The sequence below is a fragment of the Arachis duranensis genome, chromosome 6, assembly GCF_000817695.3.
Source record: "Arachis duranensis cultivar V14167 chromosome 6, aradu.V14167.gnm2.J7QH, whole genome shotgun sequence".
NCBI lineage: Eukaryota > Viridiplantae > Streptophyta > Magnoliopsida > Fabales > Fabaceae > Arachis > Arachis duranensis.
Genome location: NC_029777.3, coordinates 7,071,227 through 7,098,487, shown reverse-complemented (window position 1 = coordinate 7,098,487; position 27,261 = coordinate 7,071,227). Strand labels below are relative to the sequence as shown.

General features: G+C 32.1%; 3 protein-coding genes across 7 annotated transcripts; 2 read left to right on the top strand and 1 right to left on the bottom strand.

Annotated features, from left to right (window-relative positions):
- The first annotated feature begins 1,099 nt into the window (after positions 1 to 1,099).
- LOC107492303 (probable glycerol-3-phosphate acyltransferase 2) lies at positions 1,100 to 4,031 on the top strand. Its single transcript, XM_016113302.3, has 2 exons — positions 1,100 to 1,964; positions 3,297 to 4,031. Exons 1-2 carry the CDS (start codon positions 1,197 to 1,199, stop codon positions 4,029 to 4,031), a joined length of 1,503 nt encoding a protein of 500 aa, XP_015968788.2. The 5' UTR covers positions 1,100 to 1,196.
- A 9,535-nt stretch (positions 4,032 to 13,566) lies between these two features.
- LOC107492366 (probable pre-mRNA-splicing factor ATP-dependent RNA helicase DEAH2) lies at positions 13,567 to 17,539 on the top strand. 3 transcript variants are annotated; one of them, XM_016113384.3, is made up of 7 exons: positions 13,576 to 13,941; positions 14,442 to 14,644; positions 14,779 to 15,863; positions 16,274 to 16,399; positions 16,510 to 16,748; positions 16,885 to 17,003; positions 17,139 to 17,539. In XM_016113384.3, the coding sequence occupies exons 1-7, from the start codon at positions 13,672 to 13,674 to the stop codon at positions 17,263 to 17,265; spliced, it is 2,169 nt and encodes a 722-aa protein (XP_015968870.1). In that variant the 5' UTR covers positions 13,576 to 13,671; the 3' UTR covers positions 17,266 to 17,539. The 3 variants fall into 3 exon arrangements, with proteins under 3 accessions (XP_020982031.1, XP_015968870.1, XP_015968871.1); XM_016113385.3 differs by having other exon boundaries at positions 13,628 to 13,941; positions 14,495 to 14,644; XM_021126372.2 differs by lacking the exons at positions 16,510 to 16,748; positions 16,885 to 17,003; positions 17,139 to 17,539 and having other exon boundaries at positions 13,567 to 13,941; positions 16,197 to 16,341.
- Positions 17,540 to 18,899: 1,360 nt separating this feature from the next.
- Positions 18,900 to 24,204, bottom strand: LOC107492365 (long chain acyl-CoA synthetase 1). 3 transcript variants are annotated; one of them, XM_021126369.2, is made up of 19 exons: positions 24,089 to 24,204; positions 23,860 to 24,006; positions 23,722 to 23,785; positions 23,557 to 23,646; positions 23,420 to 23,476; positions 23,256 to 23,304; positions 23,080 to 23,156; positions 22,951 to 22,990; positions 22,782 to 22,876; positions 22,534 to 22,701; positions 22,348 to 22,458; positions 22,182 to 22,269; positions 22,026 to 22,092; positions 21,858 to 21,933; positions 21,596 to 21,713; positions 20,533 to 20,918; positions 20,258 to 20,440; positions 19,324 to 19,452; positions 18,900 to 19,226 (listed from the first exon to the last, which is right to left on the bottom strand). In XM_021126369.2, exons 2-19 carry the CDS (start codon positions 24,003 to 24,005, stop codon positions 19,179 to 19,181), a joined length of 1,992 nt encoding a protein of 663 aa, XP_020982028.1. In that variant the 5' UTR covers position 24,006; positions 24,089 to 24,204; the 3' UTR covers positions 18,900 to 19,178. The 3 variants fall into 3 exon arrangements, with proteins under 3 accessions (XP_020982028.1, XP_020982027.1, XP_015968869.1); XM_021126368.2 differs by having other exon boundaries at positions 23,860 to 24,151; XM_016113383.3 differs by having other exon boundaries at positions 18,903 to 19,226; positions 19,333 to 19,452; positions 23,860 to 24,150.
- Between the last annotated feature and the right edge of the window lie 3,057 nt (positions 24,205 to 27,261).

Sequence of the window (27,261 nt, the reverse complement as noted above, 5' to 3'; positions counted from 1 at the left end):
TAAACTCCTTTTAAATTAAATATAACTAATTATAGAAAAAGTTCTTCAAGTTAACATTGTACAATCAACATCATATATAAGATTTAACAAAAAAAAATCTAAAATTTTAAAAATTAATAACATCTAAAACTTAATTAAAAAAAATATATGGGATAAAAAACTCAATAAAACTTAATTTTTAATGAGTTTTATATTGAATTTATTTCATAATTTACCATAATATTAGCTAAAATTGACTGTATCTATGTGTAGGTATACTGTATGCAAATAGTAATAGATGTTCAGTAATTAATGCCTTTAATTAATTAGCACCCACATATATAATTTTCAATAAATTCGGCTGTTGCCAGTACAGTAATCAAGTTACTACGTACTAGCTAAGTTAGTGATAAAAAAAGTCAACCATAGCTCTCTTGTATGATTTTTAACCAACTGATGGCAGAACATACTAATCCCAATATTTGAACATAAGTACAAAGATTAAATTAAGATAATTTGTTAAAAATAAAATTTAAGAGAAAATTTGCCTCCCGTCATTATTACCAATATTTTATACTTATTATTAGCTAGCTATACAAATTAAATCATGCAGCAGGTGTCCTATAATGACATCTAAAAAACGATAGAATACCTAAAGTAATAAGAAAATTAAATTTCTAGAAGGAATAGCCTTGTCTAATTGTTAACGGACCTGGATTGAAGTAGTACTACTTTAATATGCGATAGAATTATAAATCATTAGCGTACATCTTTTTATTTGTATAAGATTTTGAAACAAGTAATTTTATAATATGATATTAAAATTTAATTCTTATAATTCTAAAAAAAAAATATAAAATTTTACATAAAAAGACGTATTGAAGATACAATTGTAGATTTTTTCTGATTAAGAAAAGTAATTAGTTTGCAAGTTGCAACCAAAACCAGGTCAATGAAAATTGACCCCTAACGACCAAGACAAAAGGATAATAAGAAAAGGTTCATGCATGGCACTTTTCGTAATAATAGGGAAAACAAGGGTTTTTTTTGGATTTATCCTCGTATAAATACATAGTGTTTAATAAAGTCCAAGGACATAAGCTAGCAATCACATACACAACATTTCTCAAGCATATTGCTTTGTATCCTTTGCAACCTTAACATTAGCTTTGCACATTCTCTAAGATATATATTTAAATCAACACATACAATATTATATGGTGGAGATGGCTAAAATGTTCACCATTCAATTTTTTTTCAAATCCCTTTTCTTCTTTTGGTACCGTTTCTTCTTCAAGCCGCTCAAGAACTTCCAAAGAACCAATAGTATTAGCTACATCACCACCACCATTGCAACCACTCAATCATCGTTCAATAAGTACCGCAAATTCTCTTCTTATTCTTCTTCTCTTCTTCACCGTTCAGACCTCAAGGAGCACACCCTCTTGTTCGACCTAGAGGGTGCGCTCCTGAGATCTTCTTCGGTGTTCCCTTACTTCATGCTCGTTGCTTTCGAAGCCGGAGGGCTCGTAAGAGCCATTGTTCTCGTTCTCACGTACCCACTTGTTTGCTTTGTTGGAGAAGACTTGGGGATGAAGATAATGGTGATGGTGTGCTTCTTTGGGATCAAAGAGAAAAGCTTTAGAGTTGGGAGTGCTGTTCTTCCGAAATTCTTGTTGGAAGACGTAGGTTCAGAGATTTTTGAGGTGGTGAATGGTGCTGGAAAGAGAGTTGGGTTGAGCAAGATGCCACGTGTCATGGTAGAGTGTTTCTTGAAGGAGTATTTGAAGGTTGACTTGGTTGTGGGAAGAGAAATGAAAGAGTTTTGTGGTTATTTCTTAGGGTTTATGGAAGAGAGAAAAAATAATAATAATGCTTTGGAGCTTGTTCAAGAAGGGAAAGGAAGTTGTTCTTCCAATATTATTGGAATTTCAGGATTCCGTAATAAGGATTTTCGTCATCATGAGATCTTTTCCCGTTGCAAGGTTGGTCTTCTATATCAATTATATTATTATTATTATTATTATTAACTTTTTCGTATATACTTAATTTATATATAATATATAACTTAGGTGCATTTATCGCTTCTTGCTTGTGGTGTTTTATCCGATCATATTAAGTGGTGTTGATTTTTTTTAAAATTTATTGTATATATGCATAACAAGATTAATATAATAATGTTATAATATTACTATTTTCAGAAATTTAATCTGTTTATATACTATTTTTTTTGACATAAAATTCTAATATTATGTTATGATATTATTTTTTTAAAAAATTTAAATTAATAAAAGAAAACAATATAAATAGTTATATTTTTAATTTTTTTTAACTAAAAGTACTTTATAAAAGAAAATTTTAATTTTCTGCATAAGAAATCCTATTACATATATACAGACCCAATTATTTTAACATAAAGTGTTTGTAAACTTCAATTTGTATTCAAGTTTCACTATTAAACCAAGGAAAAACAATCACCTTAGCTGAAATTCAGAGTTACCATAGTGGTCGAGATTGGTTTTGTATGTAATATATATGTGATTAATTAATTTTATAGTTAATTATAGACATGCTTATTTATATAAAGAAATTTTATATAATAAACACCTAATCATTTGTTATCGTATCCGTGAAAGTAATTGTTTTTAAACTCATTATTTAAATAATGATCTAATAAATGTATGAATTTAATTGAATAGTAATGGTTGGTGTATGAAATTAAACTTATTCATCAGTATGCAAATTTACTATTAATTGATCTAGAGCATTATTTTTTTATTTTATTTTATTTTTTGTGGCTTGATTTATTACATGTTAACTACCGTGAGAATGGATTGCAAAAGATAGAATATCAATTATATATGAGACTGATAAAAAATACATCAATAATTATATTTTAAATATAATCTCTTCACATTATTTTTTGAGTTTTTGTGACTTTACACAATTTTTTATTTTATTCGAGAATCAATATAAATAAACCTTAAATTTTTGTCATAAAAATTTAAGTTGATAAAACAATATATATAAATGATTATATGTCTAATGAAATTATTAATATGAAAATTAAAGTCCTAAAAATTTTCTATCTTTGTAATTAGCATCATGCATCTAAATAAAAAATGGTAGAAAGTATAGTCAACTTCACATGCGTGAAATTGATGCTCTCAACTATCAATTTCACGTAAAGTCAATTACATCTGAGTTTTCATCGTAAAAAGTACATAGGATCATGAAAATATGTTGATTATGAAAGAAGAAGCCACAAGTAATTTAGTCTAATTTGTGTGTTTTGTGTGACCAATAATTATTATTAGGAAGTGTACTTGGTGAGCGACGGAGACAAAAAGAGCTGGCAAAAGCTATCAAGAAACAAATACCCTAAATCACTCATTTTTCATGACGGAAGATTAGCGCTCAGACCCACACCATTGGATTCTCTTGTCATCTTGACATGGTTCCCGTTCGCAGTCGTCCTCGCCTTCGTCCGAATCGTTGCCGGACTCACCCTCCCTTTTGACATCTCAATTCCACTATTAGCCCTAACCGGCATGCGCCTGGACAGTTCACTCCCCGCGCAAACAAATCAACATGCTTATAATGATGAAGAGAAAGTAAAGGGAAACATGTACGTGTGTAACCACAGAACATTGTTGGACCCTTTGTACTTGTCATTCTTGTTGCGCAAGAAAGTAGTAGCGGTAACATATAGCTTAAGCAGAATGTCGGAGATACTAGCGCCGATCAAGACGGTGAGGTTAACTCGGAAGCGCGAGGAAGATGCGAGGATGATGAAGGAGTTGTTAATGGAAGGGGACCTTGTTGTGTGCCCTGAAGGGACCACATGTAGAGAGCCATATTTATTAAGGTTTAGTCCTTTGTTTTCTGAACTATGTGATGAGATATCACCGGTTGCAATTGATAGCCATGTGAGCATGTTTCATGGTACAACCGCTGGGGGTCTTAAGTGCATGGACCCTCTCTTCTTTCTCATGAACCCTTTCCCTTCTTACTCCGTTCACCTTCTTCACACTGTCACCACNNNNATGTAAAGCAATAATAATAATAATAATAATAATAATAATAATAAATATTGATTTTTGTTCATGTATTTCTCTTTATGTAAATAGAGATTATCTCAACATTTAAGAATAATACAATATTTCTGTCAATTTCTGACAACTTTTGTTTATGACTGTGTTTAATAAAGTGTTTTAATGGTTGTATTTAATAAAAATATCTTTTTTATGACTGTGTCTAATAAAAATGTCTTTATATATATATTTTTTTAAATGTGTCTCTTTATATATGTGTTTAAAATATAATAATTAATTATTATTAACAATAAGTCGGTAGATAATATATTGATATCCTATATTTTTTTTAATTTTAACATAATTATTGATAGTTTATATTATATATATGTTTTTATATCATCAAATCACTCTTATAAAAAGTTTAAGTTTATAGAAGTGCATTGATTTTTGTATATTTTTTTTATTTAGTTACGTTATGCTAATTATTTCTAATTTTAAAATTTATTAAAAATCAAACTCTAAATTTTTTAAATATGAAACTCTTATATCATATTATGAAATAATTTTTTCGAAAAATTTAAACTAATAAAAAAAATAACATGAATAATCATATATATCTCTAACATTCTAAAATATCAATAATATAACCTGAATGGGGTTGTGTTGTCTACACAAGTGTCTATAGGTTGTATTTTCCTCATGTTAATGTTCCATGTCGTATGTATAGTGGCATATATGGTGGTTGGGTATTCATTGTTGCAACTAATGAAGTGTCGACCTTTCTAAGTCCTAACCTGCTTTAAGTATTTGTTTCATCTGATTATTTTGAAATCATGTTGTGTGGCCATGGATGGAGTATCTGAACGACATGGCTCACCTAGTTATAGCTACGATGTCAGTAGCTAAGGTTCATTATTTATTTATTTATTTCTCCGTATAACACCTCTGTATGTCTTAAGTCTTGACTCTACTACATGATGCCATTGATTGTTTTATATTTAAGTGAAATTAAATACACTTGGATATGATATGATTGATCGAGTTTTCTGGGACTGAAATATGACTTCACAAAATTAAATGGGCTCGTATTTGCTGTAGTAGGGTAATCCAACAATATTTGGGTGCGGGACATTTAAAAATTAATTCGCCAACCCAACTTTGGTCATCTCATTCATATATCCCGTATAGGTGCAGTCGTCTAAATTATTGAAAGTTAATAAGATACGTATTTAATTTTAATTTCTTTTTGTAATTTTAAATTAGATCAAGTTTTGTTCATCATTACAAAATTAAGAATAATAATGATACATGATGAACAATTTTGTACTTATTAATATGTTTAGATCATATATATAAAACAAAAAAATAATAAAGAAATTAAATAATTAATACAATCTAGTATGTTTTTTTTTTCTGGCATGTGAAAATAAAATTATTCATATTTCTCTTGTCTGAAATATGAAAAAAATTGGATTTTGTTATTTCTGTCTATAAATAAGATATGCTTTAGTTTTTTGGAAAAGATTCGTAAAAGACATATTTAAAAGAAAAAAAAAAGCGACAGCAATAATAACGACATTGAAGAAAGAAATATGTAAAAAAAAAAAGGTAGTATGTACATGCAAAAAAATGAAAAAATGGAAGCTTGTAATGACTTAATTGAACATTTAGTTTAAAAAATAATTTAACGTCTAGTTTTTTCACATATTTTTTACTCCATATAGATTATTGTAGATATAATTAGTTGTGATCGCAGCGCAGATTATTAATACGTACTACGCACTATTAAATTTCACCCACGTGATGACAAAGTGAACGGTACAAGTTGGGTCAAGCAAAGGAAAAATTTAGAACAGTCAACTTTATTAAATTTTGTCTAATATGTAATCAATAAAAAAATAAATAAATAATTCAATACTATTGAATAAAATCTCACACAATTAAAAATATAATAATGTTTGGAAACCAACTTTATATAAGCCAATAATCAGTCAACTGGTAAACCAGAGGTACTGGTGACTTTTAACCGGATGTTGCTACTGATAGGCATACGGATATTTCTTTTTCTTGTAAATTGGATGGTTTTGGATATGATTTCTATATTTAATAAAATATAATTAATTATATAGAACCAACTAATGACTGATCAAAGTATCTGTTCCATGATTCTCTCCTTACACTAGCGTATCTTCCCTCATGTTTTGAACGTGGTCAACAATAATTTAAAAAACAAATTAAATTATAAATTAATAAAACTAATTATAATTAATTATATTGTTCCATTCTTGGCTGATTATTAATTAGTTCCATATACTTTTCCTTAAAAATATTATTAATGATTACTTGATAGTTATAAATCACAAAAATTACTGTTTCCTAACATTCTCTCACAACAAAATATATGAGGCAGATTTATGCCGACAACCTCACTAACAGAGATTTACGCTTACATAAAAAATGAAAAATCTCAGGCTCAGGTAGTAATGTCTTCTTAAATACTTCATCTACCAAAAGAAAAATGTGAATACATGTATATTTACGTGGAGCTTCTCTGATCTAAGTTCTCTATATACCATTCATTATTCAACACTACTACTATTTCTGTGAATTAGTTATTGTTCTTTGATTTCTCCCATGTATGTTTGCTTTTCTTCTAGTAAATTTCTCATATGTTTTGAATGCGATGGATTTGATATATATGTAAGTATTTACGCACTCTAATGATGCGTTAGGAATTGAAAAGGCAAATTAAAGGATCCCAGGAGAGGAAGAGTTAATATAATAATCCAACTATGTAAACTATGTAAACTTTGAGATCATACAAAATAACTTAACAAGTTCCTTTAAAATTTTGTAACTCACATCCATGCAGTTATTTTTATATAAAATTGATAATTAAAAATAGTTAAATTTTAATTTAATTAAACATATTAAATTATCTAATAATTTTTAGTTATTAATTTGTTATAAGATAAAAATTTATATATAATTATCTTTATATATGAAGAAAGCTACGTACAGTCTAATAGTTGGATAGGGATATTATTTAATTATTTTCCTTAATTAATTAATAACTACTCTCTCCAGCTATTTTCCGTTGCTATTTATTCTGAGTTTATGACCATTATTTATAATTTAAACTTAATTAAGATACGCAGTGGCGTAGCGGACATGCCATTAAGAGAATCAGAATTCAGAAAGAAAGCGACAACACTTTGAGAGAGAGTCACATCACACAAGTTAAACAATATAATGCATATGCTTTTTAATTTCAATGCTAGGGAAAGTTCCTAAGTTTTCAATCCCCACAACTTTACGAGTAAAGTTACGCGTTGAGCATGTAATCCACTTTCGTCGAACTATATTGCATTGCGATCGATCATATTGCTAATGATACCATAGATGAACCAAATCACAGTCACAAATTAACATGCAAAAATTAAAACATAGATAAATCAAATCATCCGTATACGGTATACCTATGCATAACGACGGAATACGTGTCCCCAGCTTCAGTCTGTCAACCTTTTCATGGAATAATTAAAAGAAGGTAGAAACTTATAGTGACGACTAAATACTCATTTTTGTTTTTAAAATTTATATAATTATTTATTTTAATCTTTAAAATTCAAAATTTTTTATAATAGTCTTTTAAATTTAAATTTAGGCACTAATTTGATCCTTCAATCTCAGTAAATATAATGTTGAGGTGGCATTCTTTCTGCTATACTGGACATTGCAACGGTCAACTACTGATGTGACCAAATTCGTATTTATATTTAGTGTAATTCCTCAAACCCTAATTTTCTCAAATTCTAATTTCTCCTATTATTTATTTGAGTTCGATTCTTCTTCAACCTTCTTTCTCTGGTCTTCATATTTCTCTTTATCTTCTTTTTGCTATTTTTTTTCTTGTTGAAGCTTTATCATTCGTAATCCCTCAAAATTACTTTTTATACTACAAAGATAAAAATCAAATTTCAAGTAGCCATTTAAAATTATATAATTCTAACCCCAATCAACATCATCTCCTGCTCCATTCATAAAAAACAGAGCACCCCCAAATCCTAGTCCAACCCTAACCCAACGTATAAGAAATCAATAAAATCCTAGAAAAACAGTAGCAACATAGCATAATGGTTTCCCATTAACAAGTATACCACTATACCAGCACTATGGAGTTAAATCATACATGCATTTTGAAAATAAATTAAAAAATTTATAAAACTAAATCCAAACATTAACGATTATCTTGGCTGCACTACAGCAAATGCGGAGGATAGCGGCGATTAATTGATACCTGTTTATTAAACTGCTACAAATTGGCAAGATAGCAGCGGCTATAATAGTGATTTGGGTTTCTTTTACAAAAGAAACCAAGATAGCGACGATTAGTTTTTCAACTGCTGCAAATCAAACCAAAAAAAGAGCCCACGGCCCCAAGTGCCCCGTCACTCACTCGACCAGAAGTCCAGAGCTCTGAAGTTCAACACTCCCCCTTCTCCAACCCTAGCTTCTCTTCGACCACCCATGCAGTGCCACCATTGATCATCACCTCCCAGCGTCTCCGTCAAAACCACAGAACCACGACCGTCATCATCATCTTTTTCTTCTTCCACCTTTGCCGAACAACCACCGCGAAAACCCTTTCTCTCTTTCTCTTCCCCTGTCTCCTGCCTTTTCTGACTCTCCGTTGGCTACCATGCAACGCCACCGCAACCATCTTCTTTCTCTCCTTACAACCTTGCACTGTGGGTCTCTAGCTCGTCCTTGCCTCCCTCATTCCCAGTCAGAGAATTAGAATAGAGCCACTCTAGTTCCAGCGAGTTCAGACGGAATAGCGGCTGGTCACTACCACTGCATCCCTCTCTCCTGTGTTCTTGCTCTGTTCTTCGACTCAGGTTCTCATATCACCTTTTCTTCTCTGTTTTAGTTAATTTAGGATTAGTTATATGTTGATTCTAGTGTTAATTTGATTTGGTTAGAATTAGGATTTTCTGAGAATTAGTGTTAGTTTATACATAGTTAAATATGCTGTTAAGAGCTTCTTCAGTTTGAATTTTAATTTGTTTGGATTGATTGACTGATATTTTGCTGAGTCATTGCAAAATGCTGCTTATTTTTCATATCATTGGTGCTGAATTTTGAATTGATGTTGCAAAAAATGCTTGTTAGTACTATTTTGTGTTGTTTATACTTTTGCATGCCAAGTGTTCGACAATATGCCAAGTGTTTTGAATATGTTTTAAAGTTCTATACATATATAATCTATGATATGGACACTATGGATGACAATGTTTGATCCATTTAGTGCACCCAACCTAATAAAAATCCTAGTGTTGACACCATGGAAGTTGATGCCAATGTGTACACAGATGTTGGGAAGATGGTTGCTATGCATGCTTGCTGGTTCATATCTTGATTTAAGTAGTAGCATTACAAAGATATTGGAGGAGCAAAGGGAATTTAGAGAAATTCTTAAAGATGTTGATACTCCAGCAATTTTTTGTTGGCTTATTACAATCAAATTACTAATTATTTTGCATTTCAGGCACTCTCTGAGACCAAAAGAAGATCAAGTGGTTCCCCAGTTATAAATTGGCAAGGGAAGGCAGTGGCCGTGAATGTTGGGAGCAAGTCATCAAGTGCATCAGCGTGCACACACACACAAACACACACACACACACACACACGCGGACACGAGCACACGCACACACAAGGACAGTGCAACATGTGCTGATAAAGGGAAGGCAATTTCTATATCTCGTGGTAAACTTCAGGTTTGTTATTTGTATCACTTTTTACCTTATGATAACAGAATTTAGTTGAGACTTTCACAAATTGTACCTATTATGGACATGGCTATATGCTTAAATCCCTTTCTCTAAGAATGGAATTACTAATGTATGCATATTTCTGTATTATTTAGTAATATCAGTGTTATTTACAAGTTTCGTTCTTTGACTTTTGAATCAGCTTGTCTGCTCATCAAATCTTTTACATATAGGAGTGTGTGATGATTGTTGACACTTTATCCATTATAATTTAGCATTGTCACATCATTCTTTTCATTTTATATTTTATATGTTGCTCATTACAGATGAATATAACTGTAGAGTTTTTCATTCGTCATGTTTTTTGACATATTTTAATTTGCTTTGTCTTCTGTTTGATTGACTACTTGTTTGCTCTTATTTTTCTCTTTTAAAATTGGGAGACATAATTTAAATTTTTTTCCTCTTCTTGTTTCTCAAATTGGTGTTTCCTTTGGGAAGGAGAAATCTCCTTTTTGTTTATATCTTATGTAAAATATGATACATGCAACCTTTCTGCATAAAGGTTTTGACGAGACTCGCAGGCTTAGTCTAAAAAACGAGACAAAGTAGGTTGCTTTATCTATATCAAGCTATCTTTACTTGGCAGCAGTTTCATTTTGAATATGCCTTGAATCGTTACCCTGTTTATGAATAATATAGATGGTATGTCATTCTTCTACATCTAATGAAACTGGAATGCTAGTTGTGGACTCTATAATAAACATATTGTTACTCAGAATTTCAATCTTTTATAAGGTGAAATCCATTTCAATTTCTTTTGGCTTAATCCATGGCTTGTTTAGGTGCCAGGTGGTCCAGCTTATAAACATTTAGAACCAGGTGATGTGCTTGTTCGTGTCAATAGGAAGTAAGTTTGTCATGATATACGACTTTAATAGATCACATAATCATATAATTCTTTTCAGCTTACAATCAGATGTGTGTGCTTGAATTTGGTATTCACAAAATTCACTTTGGATTCAGAAAATTTCTAAATTATTTATTTTTGTGAATATTATTTAATATAAACGGGGTCAAGGTTTTACTTTTGGTCTTGTATAATTTGAAATCACATGTTTATTTAGCAGCTCTTATCATTCGTGTATAAAGACAATGACCATTACTAACTCATTAGGGATGACTAATTATTATAATTAATTATATCATTATTACAGTAATGATCATCATACAAACCTAAGGTCCAGTAGCAGAAACTTTAGATTTATCTATAAAAAGTCCACATGTTATCACCTACTAGTGAAAATTGTAACAGTTATAAACACTAACTTTCTGCTATTGTAGGACAAATTTGGTGTAAGTTCTCTAAGACACAACCTTGTAGAAAATGATGGCAACCCTTTACCTACAAGTCAGTATTATTAGCCAAGCACTAATTTTTGTCACTAGGTCTTGTAGTTGGTCCTATGTTGAAAGACAAAGTCTTCTTCTACTAGGTTCTTTCATGATTGCTCAGCTGATAATCTTAATTCTCTTTGTTCTCCTCTCAGCAACCTAATATGTAAAGATATGTGTTAGCTTAGTTTTCTTCTATTGTAATTGAAAATTTTTCTGTAATTAGCAGGTGACAACTGCTCTAGCAGTATATACTAATTGGAGCTTTGCAAGAATCAAGGGAATGGGATGAGATTGGACTGGTGTAATCTGGCTCTACAGTTTAGTAACCTATGTGTCTCTTGATTTGCTTAAATTTGCAATCTACTATGCTTAGTGGCAAGACCTTGGATAATCTTTTGGAGAACAGGATTAGTTTAGTTCCTTCTTTGTGATTATATATCTATCTATTGTTTATTTAGTATTTTTTTTTGTTAATATCTCAAGTTTAATAAATATGATGTAAAGAAAATAGATTATAGTAAAGAGAAATGGTACAAACCATCTGAGTAGTTAATAAGCTTTTCTTAAAGCTCTTGTATGAAATTGCGGCAATTCAAAATCGTGGCATTTTTTATAAAAAAACCCACATAAATTTGCAGTGGTTTCAAAATCGCCACAGTATTTTTTTTAAATTCACTGACCAAAATAGTGGCGGTTCTGCAATCGCCATAAAATTAATTATCCGATTTATTGTGGTAATGCCAGCAGTTCATTAGAACTGTCAAAATCAAATCTTCACGCCCTAAACCGTAATGTTTGTGGAAATGCTGGTATGTCGTTTTGCAGCGTTTAAAAATTGCCACAAATCCCCCAAAAAACCGCCACAATTTTTGGTTTTCTTGTAGTGCTGAGAATGAGAGGGGAGAAACCTATTTCCTTCGAAACACTGTGATTTTCATTCTAAACTAGTCATGTGTTACTTCAACCTGCCGAATGAAGGATTTCCATAACTCTTCATTGGTGCCATTGATAAGAGTTGAAGAAGAATAGTGAAAATGGGAAAGAATAAGAAGAAAACGTTATATTGGGTCAAAATAATTTCTTTTTTCTTTATATACAAAACGACTTTTATTGCTTCTTCATGCGTTAAATGCTAAACGACGTCGTTTATCCTATTCAATGTGATAAAGAGAATGCCACTTCAATACTCTATTTGTCGAGTTATCACCGAAAATGGTCGAAGGATTAAATTAGTGCTTAAACCTGAATTTGAAGGACTACTATTAGATAACTTTAAATTTTAAAGAACAAAATGAATAATTGCGTAAATTTTAAGTATCAAAATGAGTATTTATCATACATTGACTATGTTGTTTATGATGAACTAAATAGCCAATAAAAAATATGAAAACAATTTTTAATAACAATTATGAGACATAGTTGACTCACTGCCGCTAATTTGGTAAGTGGCGACTGCCGAATTTGAGTGTGTTGAGGAAGCTTATGCATCCAACACTCAACGTAGCCGGAAGACACCTACTCTGCGACACTTCATCCACCGCCTCTTCTTGTCGTGTCTGACGATGCTAATATTACATTTATTTAATTATACTTCAAACATAGTAATTTAGTTCATAATTCACCTCAGATTTCAATTTGTACAATTGATTCTAAGTATGATATTAATTACATTTTCTTTTCTTTTCTTTGGTCAATGTGGCGTCAGAATTTTAATTTAATTTAATTCATTTTAAATAATGTTTTTTTTTCTTACACAATACAGTCACACATTCTCATAATCTCACCCACTACTATATTCCACTTTCTGAGTTTAACCCAAAATTCGATTTCCATGCAATTTTTTATAGCTCCATTTATACCACATATAGACTCTAAGACAGAGAAATTAGAGAATAGAGATTGAAAAATAAATATTAAATTAATTTTTTTTATTATATCTAGTCCTATCACCTGATTCAAGCTTATGCTGCAAATAATGCTTTTTAATCCAGAAAATTGTTGCTTTTTTTTTCCCTTTCTGTTAACAGCCAGAAGTTACTTTAAGGTTCATCCTGAGCCTCATAGAAATATTTGTGTTGAGCCTAATTAAATTAAAAGGGGGTAGTTCACCTAAAAAAAAAAAAAATTAAAAGAGATAGAAAGAGTGAAGAATTGATAATAAAAAAAGATGACATATTTATATATCTCTTGTAAGTTGCACCCGAATTTAAGTTTTTGTTAAAGATGGATGTTGTTTAAGAATCTATAATATATATTCATACAGTGTGTGTGAGTATATTATATGAGACTATGAGTATGTGGTACATAGATGTAATGTCTAAAATTAGAAACCGTACAATCTACTTGAACCAAAAAAAGAAAAATCGTTGGAATCGCCGCTAAAGAAAGGGCATAATTGTAATTATGGAAGGCACGTCTTCTTCCTCCACTGAACATTAACCCAAGGTTTATGGAAGTTATTTTTGGCGGGAATTAGGGTTTTAATGGGTACAGAGAGAAACAGGATAGCGTGCTTGTTCGACGTGGTTGACGACGGCACCGCTAAGATGTCGGAATCCGGCGATGGAGCCACCAACAACAACCACGTCATCAATCGGTGGACCGGGAGGCCGTTTTCGCAGAGGTACTTTGAGATTCTGGAGAAGAGGAAGAGTCTTCCCGTTTGGCACCAGAAACACCAGTTCTTGCAAACTCTCGCCCATAACCAGATTCTCATTCTCGTCGGTGAAACTGGCAGTGGCAAAACCACGCAGGTTTTTTTTTTAATGCTTAAATATCTTAAGCTTATTGCTCATCTTACTTCTTCGAGTTGTATGCTTTATTGTTTTCTAGGTTATAGTTTCGGAAACTATTTGCTTGTTGGTTAAGTGATTGATTTTATATGGTGTCGTTTCATTTGATCGATAGTCATTTTATCTAGTTGCTTTCACTTCTGTTGTTGAAGGAATAGTAAATTGGGAAAGTAGCAAAATACAGAATGCATTTGAGGATTGTTGAACTGTGAGTCTGTGACAACTAAATTTGTTAGTTAATCACTTGCCTGCTTGTGTTGGACTCATTGGTGGTGTGCCCTGGCAATAGTTTCTCATCATAATGTTATAGCGTGATTTTTATTTATATATTTGTAATTAAATGGAACACTTTTTCTTCTGGTGTCATGTTTATAAACATAGAATTATTCTAGCGCTACATCTTGGTTCTGTGTGTCTGTGTCTTGAATTTGACAGTTGTTTAATTATTTGCTGTGTGGCAGATTCCTCAATTTGTTTTGAATGCTGTTGATTTAGAAACACCAGATAAATGCAGGAAGATGATGATTGCGTGCACTCAGCCTCGCAGAGTGGCTGCAATGTCTGTTTCCCGGCGTGTGGCTGAAGAGATGGATGTAATGATTGGAGAAGAGGTTGGTTATAGTATCAGATTTGAAGACTGCAGCAGTTCAAGGACAGTTTTGAAGTATGTCTAATTTTACCATAGAATTAATTTCTATAATTAAGGCAGAGCTGATGCCCTATGTAATATATATTGTTTTCTTTCAGCTCATTTCCCCTCTCTTGCATCTAGTCTCAAGTGGGATGTTTTGTCTGTAGGTATCTCACAGATGGTATGCTTTTAAGAGAAGCAATGACAGATCCACTCTTGGAACAATATAAAGTAATTATTCTCGATGAGGCTCATGAAAGGACTTTGGCTACAGATGTGCTATTTGGCCTTATAAAGGAAGTTCTTAAAAATAGAGATGACTTAAAGTTAGTCGTAATGAGTGCGACTCTAGAAGCTGAAAAGTTCCAGGGCTACTTTAGTGGTGCCCCTCTTATGAAAGTTCCAGGAAGGCTGCATCCTGTTGAAATTTTTTATACTCAGGAACCTGAAAGAGATTACCTGGAGGCTGCTATTAGGACGGTGATGCAGATACACATGGGCGAACCTTCTGGGGATATACTTGTTTTTCTAACGGGAGAGGAAGAGATAGAAGATGCATGTCGGAAAATATCTAAAGAAATTTCAAATTTGGGAGATCAGGTGGGCCCTGTGAAAGTGGTATCCCTCTATTCTACTCTTCCCCCAGCTATGCAGCAGAAAATTTTTGAACCACCTCCACCTCCACTAAAGGAGGGTGGACCTCCTGGAAGGAAAATTATTGTGTCAACAAACATAGCTGAAACCTCCTTAACAATTGATGGCATTGTCTATGTTATTGACCCTGGTTTCTCTAAGCAGAAGGTTTATAACCCACGAGTTCGTGTTGAGTCTTTATTAGTGTCACCAATATCAAAAGCAAGTGCGCATCAGAGATCAGGACGTGCTGGAAGAACTCAACCAGGGAAATGTTTTAGACTTTATACTGAGAAAAGTTTCAATAACGATCTACAGCCTCAGACCTATCCCGAAATTTTGAGATCAAATCTTGCCAACTCTGTTCTTACCTTGAAGAAACTGGGTATAGATGATTTAGTGCATTTTGATTTCATGGACCCTCCCGCCCCTGAGACCTTGATGCGTGCATTGGAAGTGTTGAATTACTTGGGAGCACTGGACGATGATGGTACCTTAACAAAGTTGGGAGAGATTATGAGTGAATTTCCCTTGGATCCACAGATGTCAAAGATGCTTATTGTGAGTCCCGAATTCAACTGTTCAAATGAGATTCTGTCAATGTGTGCCATGCTTTCAGGTATTATTCCTTTTATTTTTTCGATTTTGTGTGATTGTGTCAGTTTGTTGTCAACTGTTATAATAAGGTAATGTACTTCTGCTGGAATCCATTTATAAATGGATTCATTGCAATTGTGCATGTATCTGCACAGAGATAATTCTGTGTATATCTCAGGGGACATTTGACTGCTTACATGTGTACTCTGTTGCACAAGTGTGATCAGTGGAATGTCCTGTTAGGTTGCCATCAGCAACTATTCTCCTCTGGGTTCCATGCCACCGGCCTCCAGGTAGCATGAACCTCAGGGTTTATGACTAAGTGCTGATGTAGATAGTTTCTTCTCTCGTGAAGCAAATGCTCTGGTCTCGCCTCTATGCATCTGCTGACCTACCGTGGCCTCCTCTGTGATAATCAATTTCTTTCTTTAGCCCCCAATTGCTTTGTCCGGCCTAGGGAAGCACAAAAAGCTGCTGATGAAGCTAAAACTAGGTTTGGGCACATTGATGGGGATCATCTCACACTCTTGAATGTCTACCATGCATACAAGCAAAATAGTAAGTACTTTGCTTTGGTTTCTTCAAAAAGAAAAATTATTCTCAAATATTTGCTATTAACATGTTTTCAAATATCCAGTTTATTGATTATTTTCGAAATTGCTTTTCAGATGAGGATCCCTCTTGGTGCTACGATAACTTTGTTAATCAAAGGGCACTGAAATCAGCTGATAATGTTAGACAACAGTTAGTGCGTATCATGGCCCGGTTTAGCCTCAAGTTATGCAGCACCGACTTCAATAGCCGTGACTACTACATCAACATAAGGAAAGCTATGCTAGCTGGATATTTCATGCAGGTAGCTCATCTGGAGCGAACAGGACATTACTTGACAGTGAAAGACAATCAGGTTTGTTTAGACGGGCTTCTAATTCTCTTCATCTTCTTCCATATTTTATTTGTATCACCAAAATATGTAGTGTGTCAGAATGTTAGGCATGTAGTATTATATTTATTTGGTTTCTAATGATGATCCTCTTTTGTAGGTGGTGCATTTGCATCCATCAACTTGTCTTGACCACAAACCTGAATGGGTTATCTATAATGAATATGTTCTTACTAGTCGAAATTTTATTCGCACTGTGACGGACATTCGTGGGGGGTGGTAAGATTTTTTCCTCTTTGCATGTGGATTTTGATGTTTTATTCCGTCATGCTGGTAAAGTCGTACGTGTTTTTCATGTATAACATGTTAATATCAACCCGAATTTCATGATGACATCATTGATACGTGAATCAGGTTGGTTGATATAGCACCACACTACTATGATTTGTCAAATTTTCCTCATTGCGAGGCCAAGGGTGTTCTTGAGAGACTCTACAAGAAGAAAAAGAAGGGAAAGGAGGAAGCCAGGAAGCACAAATGACATCCTTGCCATCAACATTTTTAGGTCTTTGGATTTGCATTGGCTGTTTCGTTTTCTTGCAGCTGAAGCTATGATCCCTCCTGCAAGCCAGAGTTACCTAAAGCTGAATTCTCAGTAACTTAAATAAACAATGGCGAAGTTCCTTGTAGCAATTTCTGGTGTATTTTATATCTAATCGTTCTCCATGTAACTTCGCATCTTGGTGTTTTCCCAAATATGAAGCTTAGTCACCACTTAGATTTTGATTTAATAACATAATATTTTTCGTTCAGTTAAAATTCTTCTCGGTAAACTGGTAGATTGATCATTTAAGACAACTTTGCATAACTCTCCCCCTCTCCAGTTAGGCAGTTACACATAATGTCACAAAACATTGATGGTATGGAAGAAGACATAACAATTACCCGGACATCACAATTTTTTTTTTTTGAGTAATTTGGGCATTTTTATTTTAAAAATACAAGATTAACTACTCAGTAGTCATTTAGTTCTTCAAAAATATAACCGACACATGTTTACTCCCCTTAGGCCTTAGTACTCATTTAACATTATATAATATAATGTGTATAATGAATTCAAGTGAAATTACCTTTAAGTCATTTCTTTTTTATATTATTTACAAGAGTATCCCTTTTTTATATTATTAGAAAAGAAGATTAATCTCTTCTAAATTTTGTCCAATTTAATTTCTAAACTCACATCATCTTATTTCTTACTGGTGAAGTCATTAAAATTTTTTGAAAGTATTCATTTGATTTTAAGTCATTTAAACTACTTATTTAATATAAAAAGTTAAAAACAATACTAATGTTTATTATAGAGTTTATATTAGCGGTGTCAAAAGTGAAAACTTAAACTTCATCTCATTCATGGCTGGTTCTATGGTAGTGAAAGTATATTTGGATCTTAGTGGTTCAAATAGAATCTTTTATCTTAACCATTAAAAAATAGTGATGAATGATTTAGATTAAATGATTATTATATATTAAAAATTATAATAATATAAATAAATTATTCAACATTTTTAAAATTTTGATTTTACTTTTTTATTCTTTTTTCTCAATTTGTTTCCCCTTTATCCTATCATCCACTTTGCTATCTTTCTCTTATGATAGTAAATTAGATATAATTATGAATATTTTTCTCTAATTAATGTAAAATTTGAAGCAAAAATAGAAGCTCCTATAAAAAACAACACGCATCACTTACATATCATGGGTATGAAGCATCCATAACACTTTTGACCAAGTGAATTCGTCCTTTATTGAGGTTTAGTCTAGAATTAAACATATTGGATCTGTGAAGTGGCAACTAGCAAGGCATTGAAATTGTATATTAGTTACCATTTAACAAGACACAACCCAGTCATCAAAGATCAGTTCAGTTTGGTGTTAAAAATTGTATAGAAATTAATTATTACTTTTTACCACTGTTTTTATCTCAAACCAATTTATAAAATCTATGATTGTGGAGCGTTGGAATTGAGCGAAGAAACCTTGTCCTAACAATATAAAACGGAAAAACAATAATTAGTAATAATATTGTTAATAATGTTGGTTGTAACTTGTAAGTACTGTGGTGATTGCTATTGTTAGAAAAAAAACAAAGATACAGCAAGTGGCGTGATGGTGGTTATTATTATGAAGAAAAACAAGAGAAAAAAGATGATGGTACTTAAGTAATTTACTATGTTATTTTTTAATTTTTTTTATTTGGACCACCAAGATCCTTAATATACCTTTTCCCACCTAAGACAAAGCCCTCATTCATATTGTGTTCTTACTTCTTGTTTTAATATATACACTGAAAATTCGGTTCCTTGTTCTCCACACATGCTTAGATATATTTATAGTACAACCTTAACAGGACTTAGAGATCGGGAACAATTGAACGTCGGCATGGATCCTCAAATTTTATGCTTTGCCTCCATTCAAATTTCTGTATACTTGGTCAATTGCCACCTGTTAGAATTTCAACATTTTAAGATGGTTTGTGATATATTACAGCATTAACAAAACTTCAGAATGAGAAAGGAAGATGAGAAAGTGACATACGTACTAGGATTACCTGATAATACTTGAGCATATTGTTTCTTCTCTTCTTCATTGTTGCTGTCACCAAGTCTCTTCCCATATCAAATGGATGAGGCTCTAATATCACCCCTTTTACATTTTCAAAGCCCTTCAACTTGTTCATCGAGAAAAAAAAAAAGAAAAATAGAAAGAAATTGAAATACTTAGGGCATGTTTGGGTGAGCTTTTAAGAAAAGATCTTTTTTCGAGTTATCTTTTTTTAAAAGATCTTATAGAGAAGTAAAAGTAATTTTATGTTTGGATATCTCATGTAAAAAGGTCTTTTTATCTATCAATTATGTTTGGGTATAATAATATAAAAGTACTTTTTTGTTTATTTATTACATAAAAAACATCTTTTTTTTAAGGAAAAAAAGATCTTTTAAAAAAAGATGTAAATTACAGCTTCTCAAAAAAGATCTTTTTTTTTATTTTACTAGTGCTTTTACTTTTACTACTAGAAATTTGCCAAACACGTTAAAAAATTAAAAAAGATCTTTTTTCATTGAAAAAAGATCTTTTTTTAACAAAATAATGGCGCCCAAACATGCACTTAATACTTTAATAGTAGTCTGTTATATCCATATTCAATAAGAAGTTGAAATATTCTTACATACCCACAAGTTTAATATTTTATCTTTAGACACTCTCAATATAATATAAGTTGACGTCGATTTTCTTATTCAAAATATCATTTATTTATTTATTTATAAATTCTACCAACATTTATGTAAGTATATTTAAGAATTTACTAATTGAGTTATTTTATATCTCGAGGGTACATTTTAAAAATATAATAATGAAATTTTTTTAAGATTTTATCATGTAAAAGAATTTATTTTTTCAATAACTTTTAATAAAATATTTTTTTTATGGTATTCTTAAGATCCTATATATTGTGCCTATATAAGAATTGATACCTTGTTTCTGTCGGCAGTGAGCTTGAGCTCTGATAGGACATGATTCATCAATTGGGGAAGGGAACATAGTTGAGAGAAAGGAGCCATGTGGCCATTTGAATAGGCCCATTTTTCAGTAACTTGTTGATTTGGAACTACCACAGCAACCAGTACTGAGTTGAAGCTATTCCCATAAACCCACACCTTTACAAGATAAACAAGGCACCAGCAACATATAGTTAAGAATCCAAGAACTGAATACAAGTGTGCATAGTAATTATAAGATGCATACTTACATCTTCTATTATTGGAGTAACAGCATAGATATTTTCCAAATGCTCCAGTGCTATATACTCTCCTTGAGAGAGTTTGATGAGATTCTTCTTCCTATCAATGACCTTAAGAACACCATTAGGTAGCAATTCTCCTATGTCTCCAGTGTGAAACCATCCATCTTTTATGGCTTCTCTTGTTAACTCAGGGTTCTTGTAGTAGCTGGTGAAGACGGTTTTCCCTCTCAAACATATCTCACCACATGGAGGATTTCCAAGAGGGTTGTAACCCATCTCTGGAACCTCCTCAAGCTGCACTTCATTGTACACAGAAACAGGACCAACAGTTCCAACCATGCATATCTCATCAGGAAAGGCCAGAGTAGTTGAACCACAAGTTTCAGTTAAACCTGGGTACAATCTTGTCATTATGAGTTATATTGCACTTTTTAATTTAGATGTGGGAGGGGGAATGGTGTAGAACGCAGATATGGAGTGTATAGGTGCTTTACGTAACTGTGGTGTTCGGAGCAAAAATCAGACCGTCGGAATTTTTGAGTACGTCCGATTTGTGTTCCGATTTATGTACTCTAATTTTTTTTAATTTTTTAAACACAAATCGGAGGTCCGATTACCGTCACCAAAATTTAAATTTCCTCTTCCACACTAATCGGACTGTCCGATTAGTAAGCTTAATTTTTTTTACAAATCCGATTTCTTCATCCCTATTTCAGAAAAAGCTGTTCCCACATCCATGTCTAACACCCATATTTTCCACAATAATGCACAACACACACATGCTTTTCATATGCAAGAGCCTCTTTTTGGGTTTGTTTGATTTTTGCTTAGACTTTATTTCTTCTTTTATTTGCTTTATGCTACTTCTCTACTTTTGGAGTTTATCAAGAATCGAACTCTAGACCTTTCGGACATAGAGCTCTGATACCATATCATGAAACTGAAAGTTTAAGTTAATAGGAGGAAGCAACATGAATGGTTGTATCTCTAACAAACACCATCTTGGCTTGCATTTCAATTAGTCCAAATTCTATTCTGGATGACACCAAATATGTAGAGAGTTCCTTACCATAGCCTTGACATACAAAGGAACAAGTAGTAACACGCAAGAACTCTTCAACCTCAGGGCTCAAGGGTGCACCACCAGATACTATTAGTCGAATGCGCCCACCTAGCCGAGCTTTGACCTGACTCACAAAAGCACCAAGAAGGAGAAGGGTGAAGTTTCTAGAGAGAGTTTTCATCATTGCATGTAAAGAGGTGAAGGTTATGAATTAAGAAATTTGCAATATGCATACAATGAAGAGCAATATTAGCATTGAATATAAAACCTTTCTAAAGGCTAATAGATCTGCCAGAGGTGATGCCTTTCTTTGTTTATATCCTTTGTTCATCCAACCGAGTTTGCTGTAAACGTGAGTTGACAAAGTTACATTAACTGAAAATCAATAACCAAAATTTATGCAATCAAGAAATGTAATCATATAATGCTAGCTTACTATTTGTAGAGCGTTTCAAAAACTTTTCTCCTCAGTGGACTGAGTTCTTCTACTGCTTTCTTAATGCCTGAAATAGATGATCTAATCTAATATGATTTACATTGACTGTGAACTTCAAATAAAAAGAATTAATGTCCTGCTGGTGCAAGACCTTGCCTTCATGGATCTTTTCGAAAACTCGAGGGACCCCAACAAACAATGTTGGCTTCAACTCCATTAAATCATCACTCAATGCTTTTACATCCTTCATTTAGTAATTAGGAGAATCAGTTAAGAGGATCAATAGTTTCTCATAACAATGATCATTCATGTATGAACATACCCCATGGTAGTAACCAACAGATGCACCCTTATGGAAAACGAACTCCTCAACCGTGCGATCAAGGCTATGAGCCAAAGGGAGGAAGGATAGATACACATCTTCCGCAGTCATCTAGAAAGAAATGTATCAGCAGAAATCATATCATTCTTAGCAATTGAATCATGTAAAAAATTCTATAAATATTACCTTTTCTTCAAATTGTTCCATGAAAATATCTAGTCCTTTAACCAAAGCTGATATGTTTTCATGGGTTAAAACAACACCCTTAGGGTCTCCACTGGTTCCACTTGTATACATTATTGTGCAGATTGTCTGAGCCTGAGGTGGCTCAATACTTGATGGTTTTTCTTTGCCCTGAAAGATCATAACTAATGAAACATTGATATACAGAGATATGATTAATATGCAGAGAGTTTAGTTTCTTATACACCAACCATGTTCAAGAACTCTTCCCATGAATATGGCTTGATTCCCATGCTGGTTGCCTTATGTTTCTCTTCCTCAGTTAATGAAGTGAAGCACACTATTGCTGTAACAACAACCAAACTCGGTTGAAAATTCCTTCAGTTAATTGCAGCATAGCAATGCTGAATTGCCAGTTACCTTTCAGCCGTTGAGCCGATTTACATTCAGGATTCAAAAGCTTCAACACAGCATGTGCAACTAATCAGAACCTATCTCTAAATTCTTGGATATGTGATCTATCTTAATATGTAACTCAATGATTCTTACTTCTTTAACCTTCTTGTCTTGGACAAAGGCAAAATCTACTTCTCCATGATCTATGATAAAATTTACAGCACCAGTCCCTGACACAAATTCAAACCACTCATGACGGTTCATTATAAAGTGACCAACTGAATAAAAGAGGCAATAGCATATGCAAAATAAATTCATGGAAAAATTACCAAGTGTGTCATAGAAAGGCACACAAACCAAGCTGTGTGCACAACAAGCCTACATGAACATAAACATAAAGACAAACATGTTCATGAACTATGATAGTGAAAAAGTTTTAAGTTGAAGAAAACACAAACACAATGGACAGCAAACTGCAGAAGTAGTCCAAAACCTCCATTGACACAATCCATTGAGGGCAATTAGATCCATAAACTCCAATTTTGGACCCCTATGTATGACAGGAACAGGATTACCACAGTAGACATTGATATGATTTCATTCAAAAGTGAAATGATTAAACAAACTTACAGGTTCAGCACCACAGGCTCTTAAAGCAGAACCAATATGCAGAACTTGATCATAAACTTCCTTGTATGTGTTCCAAACATATGGTCCTACCTATTACCATAACAAATTCATATCAATTAAAGATCTTTCTGACATGTAAATGAGTTGCCATAAAATAAAAATTACCTTTCCATCAACAAATTTTCGCCACCCCAGCATTCGATTCTGAGGGTACTTTCTGACAGACATGCTGCAATCATCATAGAAAAATTGAACTTTTGGTTGCTTTCAAAAACATTAAAGATATGATTGAACTTAAATTACCTGAAAATATCCCAAGCTGTGCACAAATCAGGATCAATTGGAGGGAATCCATTTTTGGAGAGGAGGCTGCGGTACACCGGACCAACACACGGCTTTCCATTTATGCCTTCTCTTCCTTCCTCAACCTCAGCTGCAAAAATCTTCATTCTACAAAAAGTTCAGTTAATAACTTAATATCTGTGAAGTTGGAATGAATCAACTAATGATGATTAAGAAACAGTGCCTATGCCTTCTCTAATTGATATTCAGCAGAAAAGAAGTGACGAGGAATAAAGCATGACGTGAAAGATAGATAGATAGATGTGGCATTGCATATACGTGTTAAAAAAACATGCTAAGTACTAGAGAGTAGAAAGTGGAAACCGGGTTCCTAGCACCCAGTAACATGCATTAAGGACAACTAGTGTAAAACCCGGGCTACGCCCGGACCTAATACTGATCTATTTTAAATATTTGTTGATATTTATTTATTAACATTAAAAGTTATTATTTTTAATTTAAAAAAAATTTTGTAATAAAAATTTATTATATAGTATATAAAATTATTTTATTTTCTGTTTATAGAGGCTAAAATAATTTTATTATTTTTCTAATTCATATTAGTAGATTTTACTTAAATAAAAAAGTTATTATATTTATATTTTTAAATAAAAATTATTACAATATTATTGTTATACAATCCAAAAAATCTTCTTATTTATATTATTAGACTTTTAGCATATAATTTGCGCTGCGCGTGAGTCATGTGTTTAATTTATTATTGTATTATGTATAGTTTGAATATAAGAAGATTAATATATATTTATTGAAAGACTTAATTTTATTTAGTATACAAAAAAATTAAGTGATTAATCTCATTTGTTATATTGATGTTTAATTTGATTTATCATTTTTAAAGTGATAAATTTTTCTATCAAGTGATAAAATTTATGTCATTCACCACCAAAGAAATTTAGATTAAAATATGACTGAAATAAAGACTAAATTCCCCAATTTGCCGTTTATAAATTTATTACCCACTTCCCATATAAACTTTCCCATTTCCCAAATTTTGTCGGAGGCAATGAACAATGATTTTTCCTATCTTCTTATATGTGAAATTGAATGAGTTTGTTTAATCCAAGAACTTCTAAATTTTTTAAATACATCATTTTCAGTAAAACTTACAAATATTAAGAAACCAAAAAGTTAGTTTCTAATCCAGTTGACTTGGTATAAATGAATTAAACCTAATAGTTACATGAATTCGCTTCTTGCCAACGTGCATTTTTCGATGATTACTTGATACAGGCTCATGCCTAGTAATTACTAAAACTACTATTTACTTTTAGTTTTCTGGAATTAATATTGTGTTGCTTTTTTTTTGATACAGGCTCATGCCTAGTAATTACTAAAACTACTATTTACTTTTAGTTTTCTGGAATTAATATTGTGTTGCTTTTTTTTTCTTTTGGGTTTTTATACCAATTATAGCACCTTCAAAGTCTTCAAAAAGATTTTTTTTTTTCATTATTTGCTAATCCATCAAATTATTCTTGATAGGAATCATTTAAGGACATTATCTGATAGACAATACAAACCAAATAAAAACTTATAAAAAGTAAAGTAAAATAAAATAAGAGCCTATATTTTGCTGCAAAAGAGCATATTTAATTTTTACTAAATTATTCTAGAAATGTATAAGCAAATCATTGATCTTTGAAATCTTAATTTGCATTCAAATAATGAACACCCAATTGATTTTCCTTGAAAAATGCAGCAAAAATTATCATAAAAAATTGAATAGTTCTATCATTATATAAAATTCAACCAAAAGAGCTTATACCTGATTAATTCTATATACTATCTCTTAATAAATAAAATTTTCATTTATTTACCAAAACCATTTGTGCCTCTTGAGTTCTTCCTTTGATTTTCTGAAGCCTCATTTTCAACTTCCATAAGGTCGACTCACTCTAAAGAATGCAAAAACATTCATTAACAAAAGTAAAATTTTTTTTCCTAATTGCTTTTAGTAAAACCAAGAGAAACATATCTATTGTTTCTTTGTCTCTTCTTATTTAAGATTTATGAAAGGAAAAAAATGGATGATATTATGACACTTGGGACAAAGTATACAGATAAATTATCTGAGCAGAGATCCACCTCTTCTAAAGCATAATAGCGGCACAAAGCATAAGGATGATTGAATACAGTTCATCTCCAATTATATTTTCATCTAAAGATAACCAAGAAATACAATTAGTATTTAAAAGGATTAACAGATTAATGGAATTGATTGAAGTCCAATGAGCTACTTGATGCCACGTAAGTCTCCAAATATGAAAAAAAATGGTTATGTAATCTGCCAAATTTTTTTTTAACAGTTCAACAGTTAGGAAAAGAAAATATTAACATGCTTTAACTTGTCTAATTCACATTATATTCAGAGCATGAAAAGTATATCCGACTGAAATTGAAACCCAAGAATGCTCTTAATGTTTATCTAATCTACTGAACATATCAAACTCATTTAGCTTTGCCATCACATTTGTCTTTGGTTGTAACTTTTCCAAATTCGACAGCATTGACACTATCACATGGACCAACCTATGGATAGAAGAAACTATCCAATCTATCAATTACTTGGAAAATGCATCTCTTCTAAGCTCAAAGTGTGACTAATAATTAATCGTTATTGTTATAGATTTTTAGTTCTACCCTTTTCTTCTTCCTTATTTCTCAGTCAAATCCTATAGACAGATTTAAAAATGAATCAGAGATTAAAGAATAAAGATAGAAAAGTCACCTTTAAGATTGTGTCAATAGTGTAAACCCTTGCCAGATAATACAACATAAAATAGTCTTGTCATTAAACTTCAGTACAAATACACCTTTGATCTTAGCTTTAAGTCGAGGGTGAATCCCTGGAGGTGAAATCAATTAGATAGATCTTGGCTTTAAGTCCTTCCATAAACCACCAAATTCAGATAATAGCAAAAATCAAAGTTTACCTATATATTCATTATTCTGTTCTCTATTCTGATAGGTGTAGCCAAACTTGTCATATACATCTCTTTCTCTCTCTGTAAATTGACATGAACTATTTCACATTAAATAATGAGCTACAGAATCATTAAAGCAAGTTAGAAAATTATATTGGTATTTCAACCCAAATATAGGATAGACAGACATTTGCATCTAACCTGATTTGGGACATTTGTATCTCAAGTTGTTCCATCTCATCATTATTCCATCCACTTTGGTCTTCCTCAATTGTTCTTTCCTCTCCATCTTCTTCCTCTTCTCCTTGTTCTTTCTCATCCTCCTCACCATAATCATTGACATCAAAATCATCTTTTGCATGTTCCATATCTGCATCACAAAAACAACAGTCAATCACAAATAGAAAATAATAAACCA

What these genes read in the sequence shown, in the direction of transcription:
- LOC107492365 (XM_021126369.2), bottom strand. Translation starts at nt 24,005, where the DNA reads ATGAAGATTTTTGCAGCTGAGGTTGAGGAAGGAAGAGAAGGCATAAAT. An exon ending in ATCGGCTCAACGGCTGAAAG is followed by an intron (nt 22,877 to 22,950) that starts GTAACTGGCAAT and finishes TTGTTGTTACAG; the next exon opens with CAATAGTGTGCTTCACTTCA. An exon ending in GGGAAGAGTTCTTGAACATG is followed by an intron (nt 22,702 to 22,781) that starts GTTGGTGTATAA and finishes ATGATCTTTCAG; the next exon opens with GGCAAAGAAAAACCATCAAG.
- LOC107492366 (XM_016113384.3), top strand. Translation starts at nt 13,672, where the DNA reads ATGGGTACAGAGAGAAACAGGATAGCGTGCTTGTTCGACGTGGTTGAC. An exon ending in AGTTCAAGGACAGTTTTGAA is followed by an intron (nt 14,645 to 14,778) that starts GTATGTCTAATT and finishes TTTTGTCTGTAG; the next exon opens with GTATCTCACAGATGGTATGC. An exon ending in ACGGACATTCGTGGGGGGTG is followed by an intron (nt 17,004 to 17,138) that starts GTAAGATTTTTT and finishes TACGTGAATCAG; the next exon opens with GTTGGTTGATATAGCACCAC.